This window comes from Rhinoderma darwinii, chromosome 12, assembly GCF_050947455.1.
Source record: "Rhinoderma darwinii isolate aRhiDar2 chromosome 12, aRhiDar2.hap1, whole genome shotgun sequence".
Taxonomy (NCBI): Eukaryota; Metazoa; Chordata; class Amphibia; order Anura; family Rhinodermatidae; genus Rhinoderma; species Rhinoderma darwinii.
In genome coordinates this window covers 82,361,366-82,380,830 of record NC_134698.1, presented here as the reverse complement: position 1 = coordinate 82,380,830, position 19,465 = coordinate 82,361,366, and the positions used below count along the sequence as shown (strand labels likewise).

General features: G+C 41.2%; 1 protein-coding gene across 2 annotated transcripts in view; it reads right to left on the bottom strand.

The window, feature by feature from the left end:
* TRIP11 (thyroid hormone receptor interactor 11) overlaps positions 1-19,465 on the bottom strand; it is a 41,600-nt gene that overhangs the window by 2,691 nt on the left and 19,444 nt on the right. For both annotated transcript variants that reach the window (XM_075844336.1, XM_075844337.1), the window contains exons 15-21: positions 18,963-19,066; positions 16,996-17,095; positions 4,825-4,906; positions 3,292-3,406; positions 3,090-3,215; positions 2,872-3,010; positions 861-1,296 (exon numbers count right to left, since the gene is read on the bottom strand). In XM_075844336.1, coding sequence (XP_075700451.1) covers positions 1,094-1,296; positions 2,872-3,010; positions 3,090-3,215; positions 3,292-3,406; positions 4,825-4,906; positions 16,996-17,095; positions 18,963-19,066 — 869 coding nt within the window. In that variant the 3' untranslated portion in view covers positions 861-1,093. The remainder of the gene's footprint in view (positions 1-860; positions 1,297-2,871; positions 3,011-3,089; positions 3,216-3,291; positions 3,407-4,824; positions 4,907-16,995; positions 17,096-18,962; positions 19,067-19,465) is intronic.

Genomic DNA, 19,465 nt, shown 5'->3' with positions numbered 1-19,465 from the left:
CCTGTATTATACTCCAGAGCTGCACTCACTATTCTGCTGGTGGAGTCACTGTGTATATACACATTATGTATCCTGTCCTGTATTTGCAATCAACCTCAACGCTATGTAGATTAATTCTAGATGGAAAATGTGTACGGTTTTGTATTTCTACTATTTCAGAACACTCCAGGAAAAACTTACATGCGGTGTCTCGCCTAGTGCAAGCCTGAGGGGGCGGGGCGTGACTACTTTCTTTGGCGTTCTATGAATAGGTGCCATGCTCCGCCCCCGGGATCTGCACTACACAACGTATCAGTTTTCTCTGGAGCGTTCCTTCAATCACTGAATGTAAAAACCTTTAAGTCAATAAAAGCTGCTTCCCCTTTAATAACCCCTCCCCCATCACACGCACTAAACCGGATTTCAGAAATCAAATTCACAAAATAGAAAAGATTTTCACGTAATTTTTTTGTCTCCCTGGGGGGGGGGGGGGGGGTCATAAAAAACACTGATATTTATACAAAATAAAACCGTGCGATCGTCCACTATAGAGTATGAAAAACCCACTGCGAGCGAGGGAGAAAACAACACTGTGTGAACTTTGGCAGAGCCGTCAATCTGGACACTGAATACGGAAGACACGGTCGGGTCATGTGAGGTCGTATAAACTGGGCGTAGCTGGAAAAAAAAAGTGGAGCCGGACGTACGCCATGTTTAAGATGCATGGAAGTGTCCTAATGGGTGGAGACAATTGTTGCAATATTATAGCCACACCCCCATAAAGAAAACCGCACGCTACAGTGAAACAGTGCGCCATTTTCATAAAACGTCATTTCCACCTTCATTATATTACGAGGGTCTCTGAATATTCTTATACTTACATCCAATTATTTTCTCCTAATGAATCTACTGCCCCTGGAATAAAGTGTCCAGTGGTAAATCTCATGACATTGGACGCGTCCTGCGCACAGGTCGCCCCGGGGCGGAGCTCTCCTTAAATAAACCGTCTTCAGATTGTACAGAGAAGGCCTCTTTGGGTTTTCTTATATACAATAGTGTTTTTTTTTCTTTTATAAAGTGCTACATTGCTCCGAAGTCTCAGCTACAGACCAGTCTATTGCTTTAAGAGGTCCTTCAGCACTTCTCCATCAGAGGAGACTGGCAGAGGTGTGAACGTGGGCAGAGCTTCGGATATCGGCTTCATGAGGAGGTGCCCCGACGTGACCGCTCCCAGCGAGGAGGTGGAGAGGAGGGGGACGGCGGCTGAACGGGGGGCCAGGAAAGGATTGGACTCCTGACGTCGACTTGACCCGACTCCTACAGAACAGAAAATCGTATTAAATATTAAGGAGAAAAACATCTGTGTCATTTCATAGTATGAGGGGCTCGTGCAGTCCTATGTAAAAAAAAATGTGTAATCCCTTTAGAACTAAAAGTTATTCGCCATTTTCAATATCGGTTTGCTGCCAGTGAATGGAAACATCCTTGTTACATCCACATGCTGAAAATTCGTTCTGACCTAATAATTCACAGCTGAGGGTCTGTTGCAGTTGTATCTTTTTTATACAACCCTTGTAACAAATACATCTGCAGGAAAGATCTCTCCTGTTCTGGTGGTTTGTTACAGTGTATAGCAGTGCCGTTAAAATGTATCAGTCTGTGGTCTGGTTTGTTACAATTGCAACCAGTCTGGACAATCCTCTGAGATAAAAATGTATACATTTTACCAGCACTGATACATAGTTTGTTACAATCAGGACAGGAGAGCGATTTTTGCTGCGGTTTTCAAGCTCACAGAGGGTTGTCTAGACTGGATGCAAATGTAACAAACCCTCAGCTGTGACAAGTATAAGGGTCTGAAAAGATTTTCAGCCTCTGGATTTTAAACAATGTTCCGATTTACTGACACAAAGCAGGGATCCTAAAAATGGAACAACGTTGTCTCTTTGCGCAATTTCAGCATATTCCATATTAAACCGCGGTTAACTTCACAACTCCGTATTCTGCATCATCAAACCGCACCTTCCATTTAGAACCTGCCCCTCCCCCATTCTCGGCTATGGCTGCCATTTTTTAAGGTCTATAGGGCATGCCCAGGTCAGGAGCTCTGGCAAATTGAATCATGGTCCTGAATGGGGACGACCTGGGACATGAGGACTGTTTGGGGATGTTATCACATCCATTTATTAACTCCTCGTTATAACTCCGACGAACAATTCACAGAGCGCACAGAGCTCGGGTGCAGCAGAGACGTGTAGTACAGATCCCAGCATGCCGTTCTGAGCCGCTGCAGATCATGAAGCGGGAGGGATCGCCCAGCTCCCTGTTCCCACTGCCAGGCCACACTTGCTGATCGCAGATAAATTCTGGACTCTACCGGCCCCAGTCCAGGAGCGTAAAAATGAAGACATATCTGTTATCGTTTATTAGAAGTAGCAACCACTACCCCCCCCCCCTTATTGTAGCCAGTACTGCCCATGCAGCTGATTGGCTGGGAGGAATCACATGACCTGCTCAAATATGGGGCTGCAACCGTCAATGCCTTAAAGGGCTCTGTCTCCTTAACCGAACCGGCTTAAAAATATATTTTATTCTAATTCTACCCCCCCCCCCCCCTCCCGCATTATAACACGTCTCAGGATTTTCTTCTCTAGTGAAGTCAATATCTTAAAACTTTTGAACTCTGGAGCAATTATCGGGGTCTGCTCCATATCAGAAACGATCACATGACAGGGGGAAAATCGACCCATCAGGTCCTATATGGAGCAGTAGATATTATTTAGTGTTGTGATGTAGTGATCAGCGTGAGGTCAGGTCTGCCGGCTGCACTATATTGGGGGGTGGTCTGTCATGCAGCGACGTGTGACCGGCAGCGCGGAACACCCTCCGTACCTGGAGCAGCAGCAGACGTGCCGTGACTCCCGCTAGTTGCCGCACCCAGCGGCGCCATGTCATGCATCGTCATCTTTAGCGGAGGAAGTTTCGGTAGCGATTCGGTCTCCAAAAACTTCACGAAGAGCTCAGAGAAGGACTGAAAACACAGAAGACACAACATCAACAGCTGAAGAGAATCTGGAAAATGTTGTAAAAAAATAAACCGCGGCGCTTACACTATTCAGTAGGGAACGATGGATGGGTCTTTGCGGAGTACTGGGGACACTCTTGGTGTGCGCGGCTCCTCCTCCGAGCCAGCCCGTCACCCATCGCGTCACACCACGACTCTCCTCTTCCAGGAGCTGTGGGGGGAGGTGAACAGGTCAGAGGTAAAAGCTGCGACAGACAATGACGTCTCCAAAACCTGCAGCCACTCACTTCATCCATCTCCATCCTCTTCAGTCCGAGAATGCTCCCCATTAACCGCAGCACCTCGTGGCGCTTATTTTTCGGGGTGTGGAAATGGCCGGCAAACAGATTCCTCATTAACACCCTGGAAGGAGAGGGAACGTGTAACATGTGAACAGAGGGCAATGCAGAAGGAGAACGATCAGCATGACGGGAGCAGTGGGAGGTGGGGGTCCCCCTTATGAGCAGAAAGCCCATGTTATAAAACCGCACATGTCCTCCTATGTATGCACCGCCGATCAACAATTGCCCGGGCACCGGCGGGTAGGGAGCGGGGTCTAGTACAAGGACACAAAGTTGCACCCTGTCCCGGTCGCTGACCACGGTGTAGAAGGTGGAGGCCACGCTCAGTAAATTTCTAAACCGGAGATTATAGTATCAAGCCCATTATAGAAAGGTCATAATCTGCTCCCCCCCCCCCCCCACCCCCAGGATTAGATAAGCGGTTTTCGTTGTGCAGATTAGCAGAGATCAGACTTCACATTGACCCTTGTTTTGCAGGCAGTTTACAACAACCTCGCGCTGCGCATGTGGAAGTGATCGTGATCGCCCGCAGCGATCAAGGTCTTCATGAGATCTGTGTAATCTCTCTCTGATCCCACCACCGGGAGACAAAGACATGAAATATACAGAAACGCTCCAGTGCGACATCACCGGGATGAGAACCCTGCGGGCAACGTGCGAACACAGGACGGAGACCACGCACTCACATTAGGATCTTGGCTCAACTCCTGAACATCCTTTTATTTCTGAGAAATGTTGAAAATCCTTTGCTTTACTTTTCTTGCATTACGTCATCTCTTATCCTCCAATTACATCCAAAGCTGCAGTCAGTTTCTTTAGTTTCTAATACTCGGCCTTCAGTATTTTGGATTTCACTGCCCCCCCCCCTGCAGGTTCAGTATCTGTGCAGACTATGCTCTGCTGTGCAGCATGGTGGGAGATGTAGGGTTCACACCCGGCTCTATACAATACTCTAATGATAGACAGGCTCACAGCAAAGATCAGAAGTGTCTGATGTCAGCGGATGGATTCCCAGTACTAAGCAGAATTTTTCGGCTCTGTTCACATCTGCATAAATGGAATGACGCCGTGGCGGATCCGTCGGACGCCCTTTCATTTACTTAAATTGGAGTCAGTCGTTTAGACGGTAAATGAAGCGCTGAATTCTAGTGCTATTTTTACCGCCAGATTTAAGGGAATCTGCTATTGCCCCGATTGCAGATTTGAACAAACTAAATGCAGCTTTTGGTGTGACTAGAGAAGAGCACACTAGAAATATTAACTATGTCTCCAAACTGTACAAAGCTGAGCCCATGAATGATACAGATGAATGTAGGTGCCCCATTGTAGGTGCCCCATCTACTGTCTACCCACATTCATTCAACGGGGGGGGGGGGGGGGGTTTTGAATGCCGGAGACGACATGGCCCGAGGGCGCCCCCTGTCCCATCCACCTTTACAGCCCCCTCCGCTGGTTTGCATGGCCCCAGAAGTCACTTACTTGTCCACCTTCCCTTCTGTGCTGTTCAGCAGGTTCATCAGTTTATTCTGAGCGTCCTCCAGCATCTCCTGCTTCATGTCACCTGGGGAAACACAAGAGTATAATACGGTTACTGACGGGCACGGTGCGGGCATAACTCCCCTCCCCCACCCCAGGACCACAGTAACTTAAGTCATATCTGTTTTCCACATCACAAAGTGTCGCAGCCCCGATCCATGAGGATATTTGGCACATCGGTGGGCAGAGCGGACTATTGCTTTTCTTGCATATCTTTTCACAAGACCTGGAATGTTTTTCCTCTGATTAGTAAATGACCTTAAATATTCCCTAATGGATTCTCCACCCAAAGAACGTAGGAAAATCCTGCTCCATATATGAAGATATCAACGTCTAGACGGACGAGGTCGGGGGGGGGGGGGATTAGTGTTATGACTACAATAAATGGGTGATGAAAATATAAATGGGGCCCAAGATCTGGCACTGGTTGACCCCCCCCCCCCATCCTGGGCATGAAGACAATCAAGAAGTTCCTGGCAGAGAACAAGCACTGGACTGTACACAGACGACTTCTGACCCCTATGTAGGTGTCCCATTGTTTGAGAGGAGGGTCCTGAGGGTCGGGGGGGTCCCCAGAGTCCCACTGTCGGTGGGGTCCCGAAAGTCCCACTGTCGGTGGGGTCCCGAAAGTCCCACTGTCGGTGGGGTCCCGAAAGTCCCACTGTCGGTGGGGTCCCGAAAGTCCCACTGTCGGTGGGGTCCCGAAAGTCCCACTGTCGGTGGGGTCCCGAAAGTCCCACTGTCGGTGGGGTCCCGAAAGTCCCACTGTCGGTGGGGTCCCGAAAGTCCCACTGTCGGTGGGGTCCCGAAAGTCCCACTGTCGGTGGGGTCCCGAAAGTCCCACTGTCGGTGGGGTCCCGAAAGTCACATTGTCACCATTGTCGCGGGGGGGTCGAGACCCCGGCTCGGAAACTGCTGGTTTGGGAACGGTCAGGATAAATTTGTTAACCATTTAAGGCAATTCAGAACAGTGCGACTGGCATAGCGGGGTCTCTCTGCAAATCCAGTCGGCTGCCAGCACGTCCATAAAGAAATCCTTCACGAGATTTGGCTGCGCCGGCGTCTGAGAATGCATTTGGGACAGATTTCAATACGTTTTAGTTTTTTTTCCATCTATTGCAGTAACTATTTCACTGCCAAACCAGCCTGAGAAGTCTGCAGGTCAGAAAGAAACATGTAACGTGCGGTCGAGTCATCACGTAGATCATAATACCGAAAAATTCAAATGGTCCGGCATGCCGAGGAGCAGAAGATCAGAAATCCCCCAACTAGGAAAGATCAGGTAGACCCAGACACTTTCTATGCCCCCCATCTCCGCAAACTACACCCGGTGCCCACATACCGTCTATAAGTAAGTATTGCAACGACCCCGGACAGCGAGCGCAGCGATGGACTACAAGGTGAATTCCTGCTTTTCCAGCGTTTAAACAATTTTTTTTTAAGCCCTATAAACAGGATTTCCAGAGCACCGGGTGCCGGATTAATGGTCTGCCAATACGCATAGGAGAACGTGGTGACTGTGCGTAACGTTTTCATGCACATTTTTTCTGCTACAGAGGACCAGTCCGCTCTCTAGGTACAGGGACAGGACGTCATGGACAATGGCAATGGTTACAAGTTATTCATACATTTCCAGGAGGAATAACAGAGGAACAGCATAATGCAGAGAAGAGATGCTTTAGGATTGTTAATCCATGAGGAATACAATTATTTACTAAAACAGACCTGTCAGGAGGGCGGGCAGGAGGGCGGGCAGGAGAGCGGGCAGGAGAGCGGGCAGGAGAGCGGGCAGGAGAGCAGGCAGGAGAGCAGGCAGGAGAGCAGGCAGGAGAGCAGGCAGGAGAGCAGGCAGGAGAGCAGGCAGGAGAGCAGGCAGGAGAGCAGGCAGGAGAGCAGGCAGGAGAGCAGGCAGGAGAGCAGGCAGGAGAGCAGGCAGGAGAGCAGGCAGGAGAGCAGGCAGGAGAGCGGGCAGGAGAGCGGGCAGGAGAGCGGGCAGGAGAGCGGGCAGGAGAGCGGGCAGGAGAGCGGGCAGGAGAGCGGGCAGGAGAGCGGGCAGGAGAGCGGGCAGGAGAGCGGGCAGGAGAGCGGGCAGGAGAGCGGGCAGGAGAGCGGGCAGGAGAGCGGGCAGGAGAGCGGGCAGGAGAGCGGGCAGGAGAGCGGGCAGGAGAGCGGGCAGGACCTCTATCAGGGATAGACCCAAAATCTTCTGTCTTTATTTGCAAAAAGGTATAAAAAAAAATTAAAGGAGTATAACTCCAATCATCCAGGCCATGGGATATAGGTGAAGAGGAAGTCATAATAAAACTTGCACTGGGCGGTAGAAAACTTTGACTGGACGTCGTCACCTTCCAATCCTCTGGTTTTGATCGGGACGGCGGAATTATTACTTTATCATTGCGTCATTTTACAGAGAAACGGAAAACGGCCGCAGAGATCTCGAGACCGAATTCTATACACCGGTATATTACGGAATCCAAGGAAAGAGCCATTAACCAGTTAATGCATTAGTCATGCACGGACATCATGACCCTTAACAGGAAGATGAGTGGCGATGCCCAACCTGGGGGGCTCCTCAATGACCAGGCAGCACTGGCGGCTATAGAGGACCCCGGGCTGTCGGACCTAATGCCTGAGGTCCATCCATGGGTTGTATCTGGTATTCAATTGAAGAGGACTGCGCTGCAATACCAGAAACAGACATTGACAAGGGTGGCGCTATTTCTAAAAAATAAAAATAAAAAAAATGAACAAGAAAGTCGTTCCCCTTTAAACTTCATGAAATTGCAGCGCACGACATGATGTCACGTCACGCGTCGGTCAGTGGAAACGGATGCGGGTCTATTTACTGCGCCAGATGAAGCCTAACCCCCCCCCCCCCACAGGTGTAGTGGTATTGGGGGCATTTATTTTCATCCTTTATTTTAGTGACCATATAGAATACCTGCACCAACCACCAGGACACAGGCAGCAGATAAACAGTTAATACATAGGGTCCCCCCGGACCCCTCGGTGACTGCAGTCGGCGTGTGCCCTGACATTAATGAGCGCACATTCATTACTCTTCCCGCAGAACAAATATTATTTATATTATGGAGTTTCCCGTCTAGTCGTCTTAATGTGTTTGTAATATGGGAACGTTTTATGGTAACGTCAGCGCTCGCGAAACGCAATCTCCCAGAGAAAACAATCACAGGCCTAAGAAGCCGGATCTGATCTAATCTGTACTAATTATTCAAAAAATGTCAGGAAGCGGGAGGGGGAGGGGGCACAAAACTAAAATATCGCCGGTTACCAGGGACCGCTGCCAGCTGGGACAAAAGCCTCCGAAAACACCTAAACAAGGCCGGTGACAGCGCAATCTGATAGGTGACAGCGGCCGGAGGTAAAACTTATTTAATCAACGACCTGATAAGTTTAGTTCTCACAGACTGTATGCAAAACAGCTACAACGACAAAAACACAAGAAAATATTACTGCGAAGGAGAGGATGCTTATGTTATACCAGCTGTACATATATAATTATATACAGAAGATACCCAGGTTATACCAGCATGCTCCATATCACTATATACAAGAAGATGTATAACTTATACCAGCTGTACATATATAATTATATACAGAAGATACCCAGGTTATATCAGCATGCTCCATATCACTATATACAAGAAGATGTATAACTTATAGCAGCTGTACATGTATAATTATATACAGAAGATACCCAGGTTATACCAGCATGCTCCATATCACTATATACAGGAAGATGTATAACTTATACCAGCTGTACATATATAATTATATACAGGAGATACCCAGGTTATACCAGCATGCTTCATATCACTATATACAAGAAGATGTATAACTTATACCAGCTGTACATATATAATTATATACAGAAGATACCCAGGTTATATCAGCATGCTCCATATCACTATATACAAGAAGATGTATAACTTATACCAGCTGTACATATATAATTATATACAGAAGATACCCAGGTTATATCAGCATGCTCCATATCACTATATACAGGAAGATGTATAACTTATACCAGCTGTACATATATAATTATATACAGAAGATACCCAGGTTATACCAGCATGCTCCATATCACTATATACAAGAAGATGTATAACTTATACCAGCTGTACATATATAATTATATACAGAAGATACCCAGGTTATATCAGCATGCTCCATATCACTATATACAGGAAGATGTATAACTTATACCAGCTGTACATATATAATTATATACAGAAGATACCCAGGTTATACCAGCATGCTCCATATCACTATATACAAGAAGATGTATAACTTATACCAGCTGTACATATATAATTATATACAGAAGATACCCAGGTTATACCAGCATGCTCCATATCACTGTATACAAGAAGATGTATTACTTATACCAGCTGTACATATATAATTATATACAGAAGATACCCAGGTTATACCAGCATGCTCCATATCACTATATACAGGAAGATGTATAACTTATACCAGCTGTACATATATAATTATATACAGAAGATACCCGGGTTATACCAGCATGCTCCATATCACTATATACAAGAAGATGTATAACTTATACCAGCTGTACATATATAATTATATACAGGAGATACCCAGGTTATACCAGCATGCTCCATATCACTATATACAAGAAGATGTATAACTTATACCAGCTGTACATATATAATTATATACAGGAGATACCCAGGTTATACCAGCGTGCTCCATATCACTATATACAGAAGATACCCAGGTTATACCAGCATGCTCCATATCACTATATACAAGAAGATGTATAACTTATACCAGCTGTACATATATAATTATATACAGAAGATACCCAGGTTATACCAGCATGCTCCATATCACTATATACAAGAAGATGTATAACTTATACCAGCTGTACATATATAATTATATACAGAAGATACCCAGGTTATACCAGCATGCTCCATATCACTGTATACAAGAAGATGTATTACTTATACCAGCTGTACATATATAATTATATACAGAAGATACCCGGGTTATACCAGCATGCTCCATATCACTGTATACAAGAAGATGTATAACTTATACCAGCTGTACATATATAATTATATACAGAAGACACCCAGGTTATACCAGCATGCTCCATATCACTATATACAAGAAGATGTATAACTTATACCAGCTGTACATATATAATTATATACAGAAGATACCCAGGTTATACCAGCATGCTCCATATCACTATATACAAGAAGATGTATAACTTATACCAGCTGTACATATATATTTCTATACAGAAGATACCCAGGTTATACCAGCATGCTCCATATCACTATATACAAGAAGATGTATAACTTATACCAGCTGTACATATATAATTATATACAGGAGATATCCAGGTTATACCAGCATGCTCCATATCACTGTATACAAGAAGATGTATAACTTATACCAGCTGTACATATATATTTCTATACAGAAGATACCCAGGTTATACCAGCATGCTCCATATCACTATATACAAGAAGATGTATAACTTATACCAGCTGTACATATATAATTATATACAGGAGATATCCAGGTTATACCAGCATGCTCCATATCACTATATACAAGAAGATGTATAACTTATACCAGCTGTACATATATAATTATATACAGGAGATATCCAGGTTATACCAGCATGCTCCATATCACTGTATACAAGAAGATGTATAACTTATACCAGCTGTACATATATATTTCTATACAGAAGATACCCAGGTTATACCAGCATGCTCCATATCACTATATACAAGAAGATGTATAACTTATACCAGCTGTACATATATAATTATATACAGAAGATGCCCAGGTTATACCGGCATGCTCCATATCACTATATACAGGAAGATGTATAACTTATACCAGCTGTACATATATAATTATATACAGAAGATACCCAGGTTATACCAGCATGCTCCATATCACTATATACAAGAAGATGTATAACTTATACCAGCTGTACATATATAATTATATACAGGAGATACCCAGGTTATACCAGCATGCTCCATATCACTATATACAGGAAGATGTATAACTTATACCAGCTGTACATATATAATTATATACAGAAGATACCCAGGTTATACCAGCATGCTCCATATCACTATATACAGGAAGATGTATAACTTATACCAGCTGTACATCTATAATTATATACAGGAGATACCCAGGTTATACCAGCATGCTCCATATCACTATATACAAGAAGATGTATAACTTATACCAGCTGTACATATATAATTATATACAGGAGATACCCAGGTTATACCAGCATGCTCCATATCACTATATACAAGAAGATGTATAACTTATACCAGCTGTACATATATAATTATATACAGGAGATATCCAGGTTATACCAGCATGTTCCATATCACTATATACAAGAAGATGTATAACTTATACCAGCTGTACATATATAATTATATACAGAAGATACCCAGGTTATACCAGCATGCTCCATATCACTATATACAAGAAGATGTATAACTTATACCAGCTATACATATATAATTATATACAGGAGATACCCAGGTTATACCAGCACGCTCCATATCACTATATACAAGAAGATGTATAACTTATACCAGCTGTACATATATAATTATATACAGAAGATGCCCAGGTTATACCAGCATGCTCCATATCACTATATACAAGAAGATGTATAACTTATACCAGCTATACATATATTATATACAGAAGATACCCAGGTTATACCAGCATACTCCATATCACTATATACAGAAGATACCCAGGTTATACCAGCATGCTCCATATCACTATATACAAGATGATGTATAACTTATACCAGCTGTACATATATAATTATATACCGAAGATAACCAGGTTATACCAGCACGCTCCATATCACTATATACAAGAAGATGTATAACTTATATCAGCTGTACACATATAATTATATAGAGAAGATACCCAGGTTATACCAGCATGCTCCATATCACTATATACAAGAAGATGTATAACTTATACCAGCTGTACATATATAATTATATACAGAAGATACCCAGGTTATACCAGCATGCTACATATCACTATATACAAGATGTATAACTTATACCAGCTGTACATATATAATTATATACAGAAGATACCCAGGTTATACCGGCATGTTCCATATCACTATATACAAGAAGATGTATAACTTATACCAGCTGTACATATATAATTATATACAGAAGATACCCAGGTTATACCGGCATGTTCCATATCACTATATACAAGAAGATGTATTACTTATACCAGCTGTACATATATAATTATATACTGAAGATAACCAGGTTATACCAGCATGCTCCATATCACTATATACAAGAAGATGTATAACTTATACCAGCTGTACATATATAATTATATACAGAAGATACCCAGGTTATACCAGCATGCTACATATCACTATATACAAGATGTATAACTTATACCAGCTGTACATATATAATTATACACAGGAGATACCCAGGTTATACCAGCGTGCTTCATATCACTATATACAAGAAGATGTATAACTTATACCAGCTGTACATATATAATTATATACAGAAGATACCCAGGTTATTCCAGCATGCTTCATATCACTATATACAAGAAGATGTATAACTTATACCAGCTGTACTTATATAATTATATACAGAAGATACCCAGGTTATACCAGCATGCTCCATATCACTATATACAAGAAGATGTATAACTTATACCAGCTGTACATATATAATTATATACAGGAGATATCCAGGTTATACCAGCATGTTCCATATCACTATATACAAGAAGATGTATAACTTATACCAGCTGTACATATATAATTATATACAGAAGATACCCAGGTTATACCAGCATGCTCCATATCACTATATACAAGAAGATGTATAACTTATACCAGCTGTACATATATAATTATATACAGAAGATACCCAGGTTATACCAGCATGCTCCATATCACTATATACAAGAAGATGTATAACTTATACCAGCTGTACATATATAATTATATACAGAAGATACCCAGGTTATACCAGCATGCTCCATATCACTATATACAAGAAGATGTATAACTGATACCAGCCGTACATATATAATTATATACAGAAGATGTCCAGGTTATACCAGCATGCTCCATATCACTATATACAGGAAGATGTATAACTTATACCAGCTGTACATATATCATTATATACAGAAGATACCCAGGTTATACCAGCATGCTCCATATCACTATATACAAGAAGATGTATAACTGATACCAGCCGTACATATATAATTATATACAGGAGATACCCAGGTTATACCATCATGCTCCATATCACTATATACAAGAAGATGTATAACGTATACCAGCTGTACATATATAATTATATACAGAAGATACCCAGGTTATACCAGCATGCTCCATATCACTATATACAAGATGATGTATAACTTATACCAGCTGTACATATATAATTATATACAGAAGATACCCAGGTTATACCAGCATGCTCCATATCACTATATACAAGAAGATGTATAACTTATACCAGCTGTACATATATAATTATATACAGAAGATACCCAGGTTATACCAGCATGCTCCATATCACTATATACAAGAAGATGTATAACTTATACCAGCTATACATATATAATTATATACAGAAGATACCCAGGTTATACCAGCATACTCCATATCACTATATACAGAAGATACCCAGGTTATACCAGCATGCTCCATATCACTATATACAAGATGATGTATAACTTATACCAGCTGTACATATATAATTATATACAGAAGATACCCAGGTTATACCAGCATGCTCCATATCACTATATACAAGAAGATGTATAACTTATACCAGCTGTACATATATAATTATATACAGAAGATACCCAGGTTATACCAGCATGCTCCATATCACTATACACAAGATGATGTATAACTTATACCAGCTGTACATATATAATTATATACAGAAGATACCCAGGTTATACAAGCATGCTCCATATCACTATACACAAGAAGATGTATAACTTATACCAGCTCTACATATATAATTATATACAGAGGATACCCAGGCTATACCAGCATGCTCCATATCACTATATACAAGAAGATGTATAACTTATACCAGCTGTACATATATAATTATATACAGGATATACCCAGGTTATACCAGCATGCTCCATATCACTATATACAAGAAGATGTATAACTTATACCAGCCGTACATATATAATTATATACAGAAGATACCCAGGTTATACCGGCATGTTCCATATCACTATATACAAGAAGATGTATAACTTATACCAGCTGTACATATATAATTATATACTGAAGATAACCATGTTATACCAGCATGCTTCATATCACTATATACAAGAAGATGTATAACTTATACCAGCTGTACATATATAATTATATACAGAAGATACCCAGGTTATACCAGCATGCTACATATCACTATATACAAGATGTATAACTTATACCAGCTGTACATATATAATTATATACAGAAGATACCCAGGTTATACCGGCATGTTCCATATCACTATATACAGAAGATACCCAGGTTATACCAGCATGCTCCATATCACTATATACAAGAAGATGTATAACTTATACCAGCTGTACATATATAATTATATACAGGAGATACCCAGGTTATACCAGCATGCTCCATATCACTATACACAGGAAGATGTATAACTTATACCAGCTGTACATATATAATTATATACAGAAGATACCCAGGTTATTCCAGCATGCTCCATATCACTATATACAAGAAGATGTATAACTTATACCAGCTATACATATATAATTATATACAGAAGATACCCAGGTTATACCAGCATACTCCATATCACTATATACAGAAGATACCCAGGTTATACCAGCATGCTCCATATCACTATATACAAGATGATGTATAACTTATACCAGCTGTACATATATAATTATATACAGAAGATACCCAGGTTATACCAGCATACTCCATATCACTATATACAGAAGATACCCAGGTTATACCAGCATGCTCCATATCACTATATACAAGATGATGTATAACTTATACCAGCTGTACATATATAATTATATACAGAAGATACCCAGGTTATACCAGCGTGCTCCATATCACTATATACAGAAGATACCCAGGTTATACCAGCATGCTCCATATCACTATATACAAGATGATGTATAACTTATACCAGCTGTACATATATAATTATATACAGAAGATACCCAGGATATACCAGCATGCTCCATATCACTATATACAGGAAGATGTATAACTTATACCAGCTGTACATATATAATTATATACAGAAGATGCCCAGGTTATACCAGCATGCTCCATATCACTATATACAAGAAGATGTATAACTTATACCAGCTGTACATATATAATTATATACAGGAGATACCCAGGTTATACCAGCATGCTCCATATCACTATATACAAGAAGATGTATAACTTATACCAGCTGTACATATATAATTATATACAGGAGATACCCAGGTTATACCAGCGTGCTCCATATCACTATATACAGAAGATACCCAGGTTATACCAGCATGCTCCATATCACTATATACAAGATGATGTATAACTTATACCAGCTGTACATATATAATTATATACAGAAGATACCCAGGTTATACCAGCGTGCTCCATATCACTATATACAAGATGATGTATAACTTATACCAGCTGTACATATATAATTATATACAGGAGATACCCAGGTTATACCAGCATGCTCCATATCACTATATACAGGAAGATGTATAACTTATACCAGCTGTACATATATAATTATATACAGAAGATACCCAGGATATACCAGCATGCTCCATATCACTATATACAGGAAGATGTATAACTTATACCAGCTGTACATATATAATTATATACAGAAGATACCCAGGTTATACCAGCATGCTCCATATCACTATATACAAGAAGATGTATAACTTATACCAGCCGTACATATATAATTATATACAGAAGATACCCAGGTTATACCAGCATGCTCTATATCACTATATACAAGAAGATGTATAACTTATACCAGCTGTACATATAGAATTATATACAGAATATACCCAGGTTATACCAGCATGCTCCATATCACTATATACAGGAAGATGTATAACTTATACCAGCTGTACATATATAATTATATACAGAAGATACCCAGGTTATACCAGCATGCTCTATATCACTATATACAAGAAGATGTATAACTTATACCAGCCGTACATATATAATTATATACAGAAGATACCCAGGTTATACCAGCATGCTCTATATCACTATATACAAGAAGATGTATAACTTATACCAGCTGTACATATATAATTATATACAGAAGATACCCAGGTTATACCAGCATGCTCCATATCACTATATACAAGAAGATGTATTACTTATACCAGCTGTACATATATAATTATATACAGAAGATACCCAGGTTATACCAGCATGCTCCATATCACTATATACAAGAAGATGTATAACTTATACCAGCTGTACATATATAATTATATACAGAAGATACCCAGGTTATACCAGCATGCTCCATATCACTATATACAAGAAGATGTATAACTTATACCAGCTGTACATATATAAATATATACAGAAGATACCCAGGTTATACCAGCGTGCTCCATATCACTGTATACAGTAAGATGTATAACTTATACCAGCTGTACATATATAATTATATACAGAAGATACCCAGGTTATACCAGCGTGCTCCATATCACTATATACAAGAAGATGTATAACTTATACCAGCTGTACATATATAATTATATACAGAAGATACCCAGGTTATACCAGCATGCTCCATATCACTATATACAAGAAGATGTATAACTTTAATATATTCACAACACATGTGAACAGCCTAATCGGCAAACTACCCCTGCAGTACCATTTTTAATCACTTCAGCAGCCCATGCTTTCCATAGACACCAATACAACAGCGCCCCCAGCTATTCTAGCTGAGATTATACAAGCATTTCTACACACAACATAATGGACTGACTTTGCCTCTTCAGCTCCTCTATCTGCTCCTCTTTCAGGTCCAGCTGCTCAGTAAGTCGTGAGGCCGCCTCCAGCGCGCTGTTTGCTTCATCTAAACGTTCCTAGAGCAGATGATAAAAATAGTAGTTGTTGTATGGATTTGAGTGAATAAGTTACAGCTGGTAATAAATATCTAGTAAAAGAGGCGCAGAGATTAATGATGAGAATGTGGAGTATAGTCAAAACGGCCAGACTGTCTATGTATGGATATCATGACCAGCATGAAACGGCTCATATCAGTAGATTTTACTATAGAATACACACAAAAAGATAAATATATTTATAAATTCATTACAAACTTATCCTGCACCGATCCTGAGTTACATCCTGTATTATACTCCAGAGCTGCACTCACTATTCTGCTGGTGGAGTCACTGTGTACATACATTACTTATCCTGTACTGATCCTGAGTTACATCCTGTATTATACTCCAGAGCTGCACTCACTATTCTGCAGGTGGAGTCACTGTGTACATACATTACATTACTGATCCTGTACTGATCCTGAGTTACATCCTGTATTATACTCCAGAGCTGCACTCACTATTCTGCTGGTGGAGTCACTGTGTACATACATTACATTACTTATCCTGTACTGATCCTGAGTTATATCCTATATTATACTCCAGAGCTGCACTCACTATTCTGCTGGTGGAGTCACTGTGTACATACATTACTTCTCCTGTACTGATCCTGAGTTACATCCTGTATTATACTCCAGAGCTGCACTCACTATTCTGCTGGTGGAGTCACTGTGTACATACATTACATTACTTCTCCTGTACTGATCCTGAGTTACATCCTGTATTATACTCCAGAGCTGCACTCACTATTCTGCAGGTGGAGTCACTGTGTACATACATTACATTACTTATCCTGTACTGATCCTGAGTTATATCCTGTATTATACTCCAGAGCTGCACTCACTATTCTGCTGGTGGAGTCACTGTGTACATACATTACTTATCCTGTACTGATCTGGAATTACATCCTGTATTATACTCCAGAGCTGCACTCACTATTCTGCTGGTGGAGTCACTGTGTACATACATTACTTATCCTGTACTGATCCTGAGTTACATCCTGTATTATACTCCAGAGCTGCACTCACTATTCTGCTTGTGGAATCACTGTGTACATACATTACATTACTTATCCTGTACTGATCCTGAGTTACATCCTGTATTATACTCCAGAGCTGCACCCACTATTCTGCTGGTGGAGTCACTGTGTACATACATTACATTACTTATCCTGTACTGATCTGGAGTTACATCCTGTATTATACTCCAGAGCTGCTGTTGCTTGTGCGCTGTTGGCCACTCGGGGTGCAAGGTAAGGTGAGCCTATTCCATCGGTTCACATGTTGTGGTGCTGTGGGGTGGTGTCTGTTGCTGTAGTGCTGCAAATGTGGTGGGGGACATGGCCCATAGTCAAGGCACAGTCTGATAGCATGGCTGCTTTTGGGCGTCTGGGTTGCTCTCTCTGAGGGAGCGGTGCTGCGGTGGCCGCCATGCGGTGCTAGAACCGATAGAGTAGGGACCCACTTTGAAAGAGGTCGCCTTGAAGTGGCTTATACAGTTTGATCAAAATCTTAAAGAACCTCATGTTCATGTTTATAAATCATGCCTAGCGGCTCAGATCAAAGTATATATTGTGGATGTGCGGTCCATGTCTAGTTTCTCACAATACTGATATACTCCAGAGCTGTACTCACTATTCTGCTGGTTGAAACGGTAAGCAAGCTTGTAGATAGACAGATAGACACTTCCCTAGCAGCAAAGCTGTTCTATAATTAAATGGGGGGGGGGGGGGGTGACTACTTAGTTTTACTTGTACAGTGCCTGGTGTATGAACTACACTTCCCACAATGCAATTCACTAGGGAAACCACTGGACAAGCTATGGTGACACACGTCCGTCTTCTTACCTGCAGTGACAGGACCTTATCTTCCAGTTTATCCACCTTCTGCCTGAACTCTGTGTTCTGTTTCTTGTGCCTCTCTAGCTCCGCTGTATACATTGCTTTCTCCTCTGAAAGATAAAAACAAGATGGCGGTGATCCTGTATATCTTATTGTAGTCACTATTGCGCAGTACATTGTAGTATCACTTGAAGGGGATGTCCATAAATAAAGTTTTAGAATTGACTAACTTTATAATAGTTGTTCAAAAACATTATCTGTCAGAGACAAAGTCCTGCGTATACAGCTGAGGGGATGTTACATTGTATCAGTCAAGGCAATATTTTGCTTTCATTGATAACAAGCAGAAATCATCACTGTGGTGAGGAACGGAAACACAAAGTATATTAGAAAGTTCCAGAACACACATTTACATAGGACTGGCCTAGCAGATCCTCAAGATTCCTGCAAATGGCCTTTTAACTTTAGTCTTTTTGCCCAATGTCAGGTCTGTATTCTGCTGCTCCCGA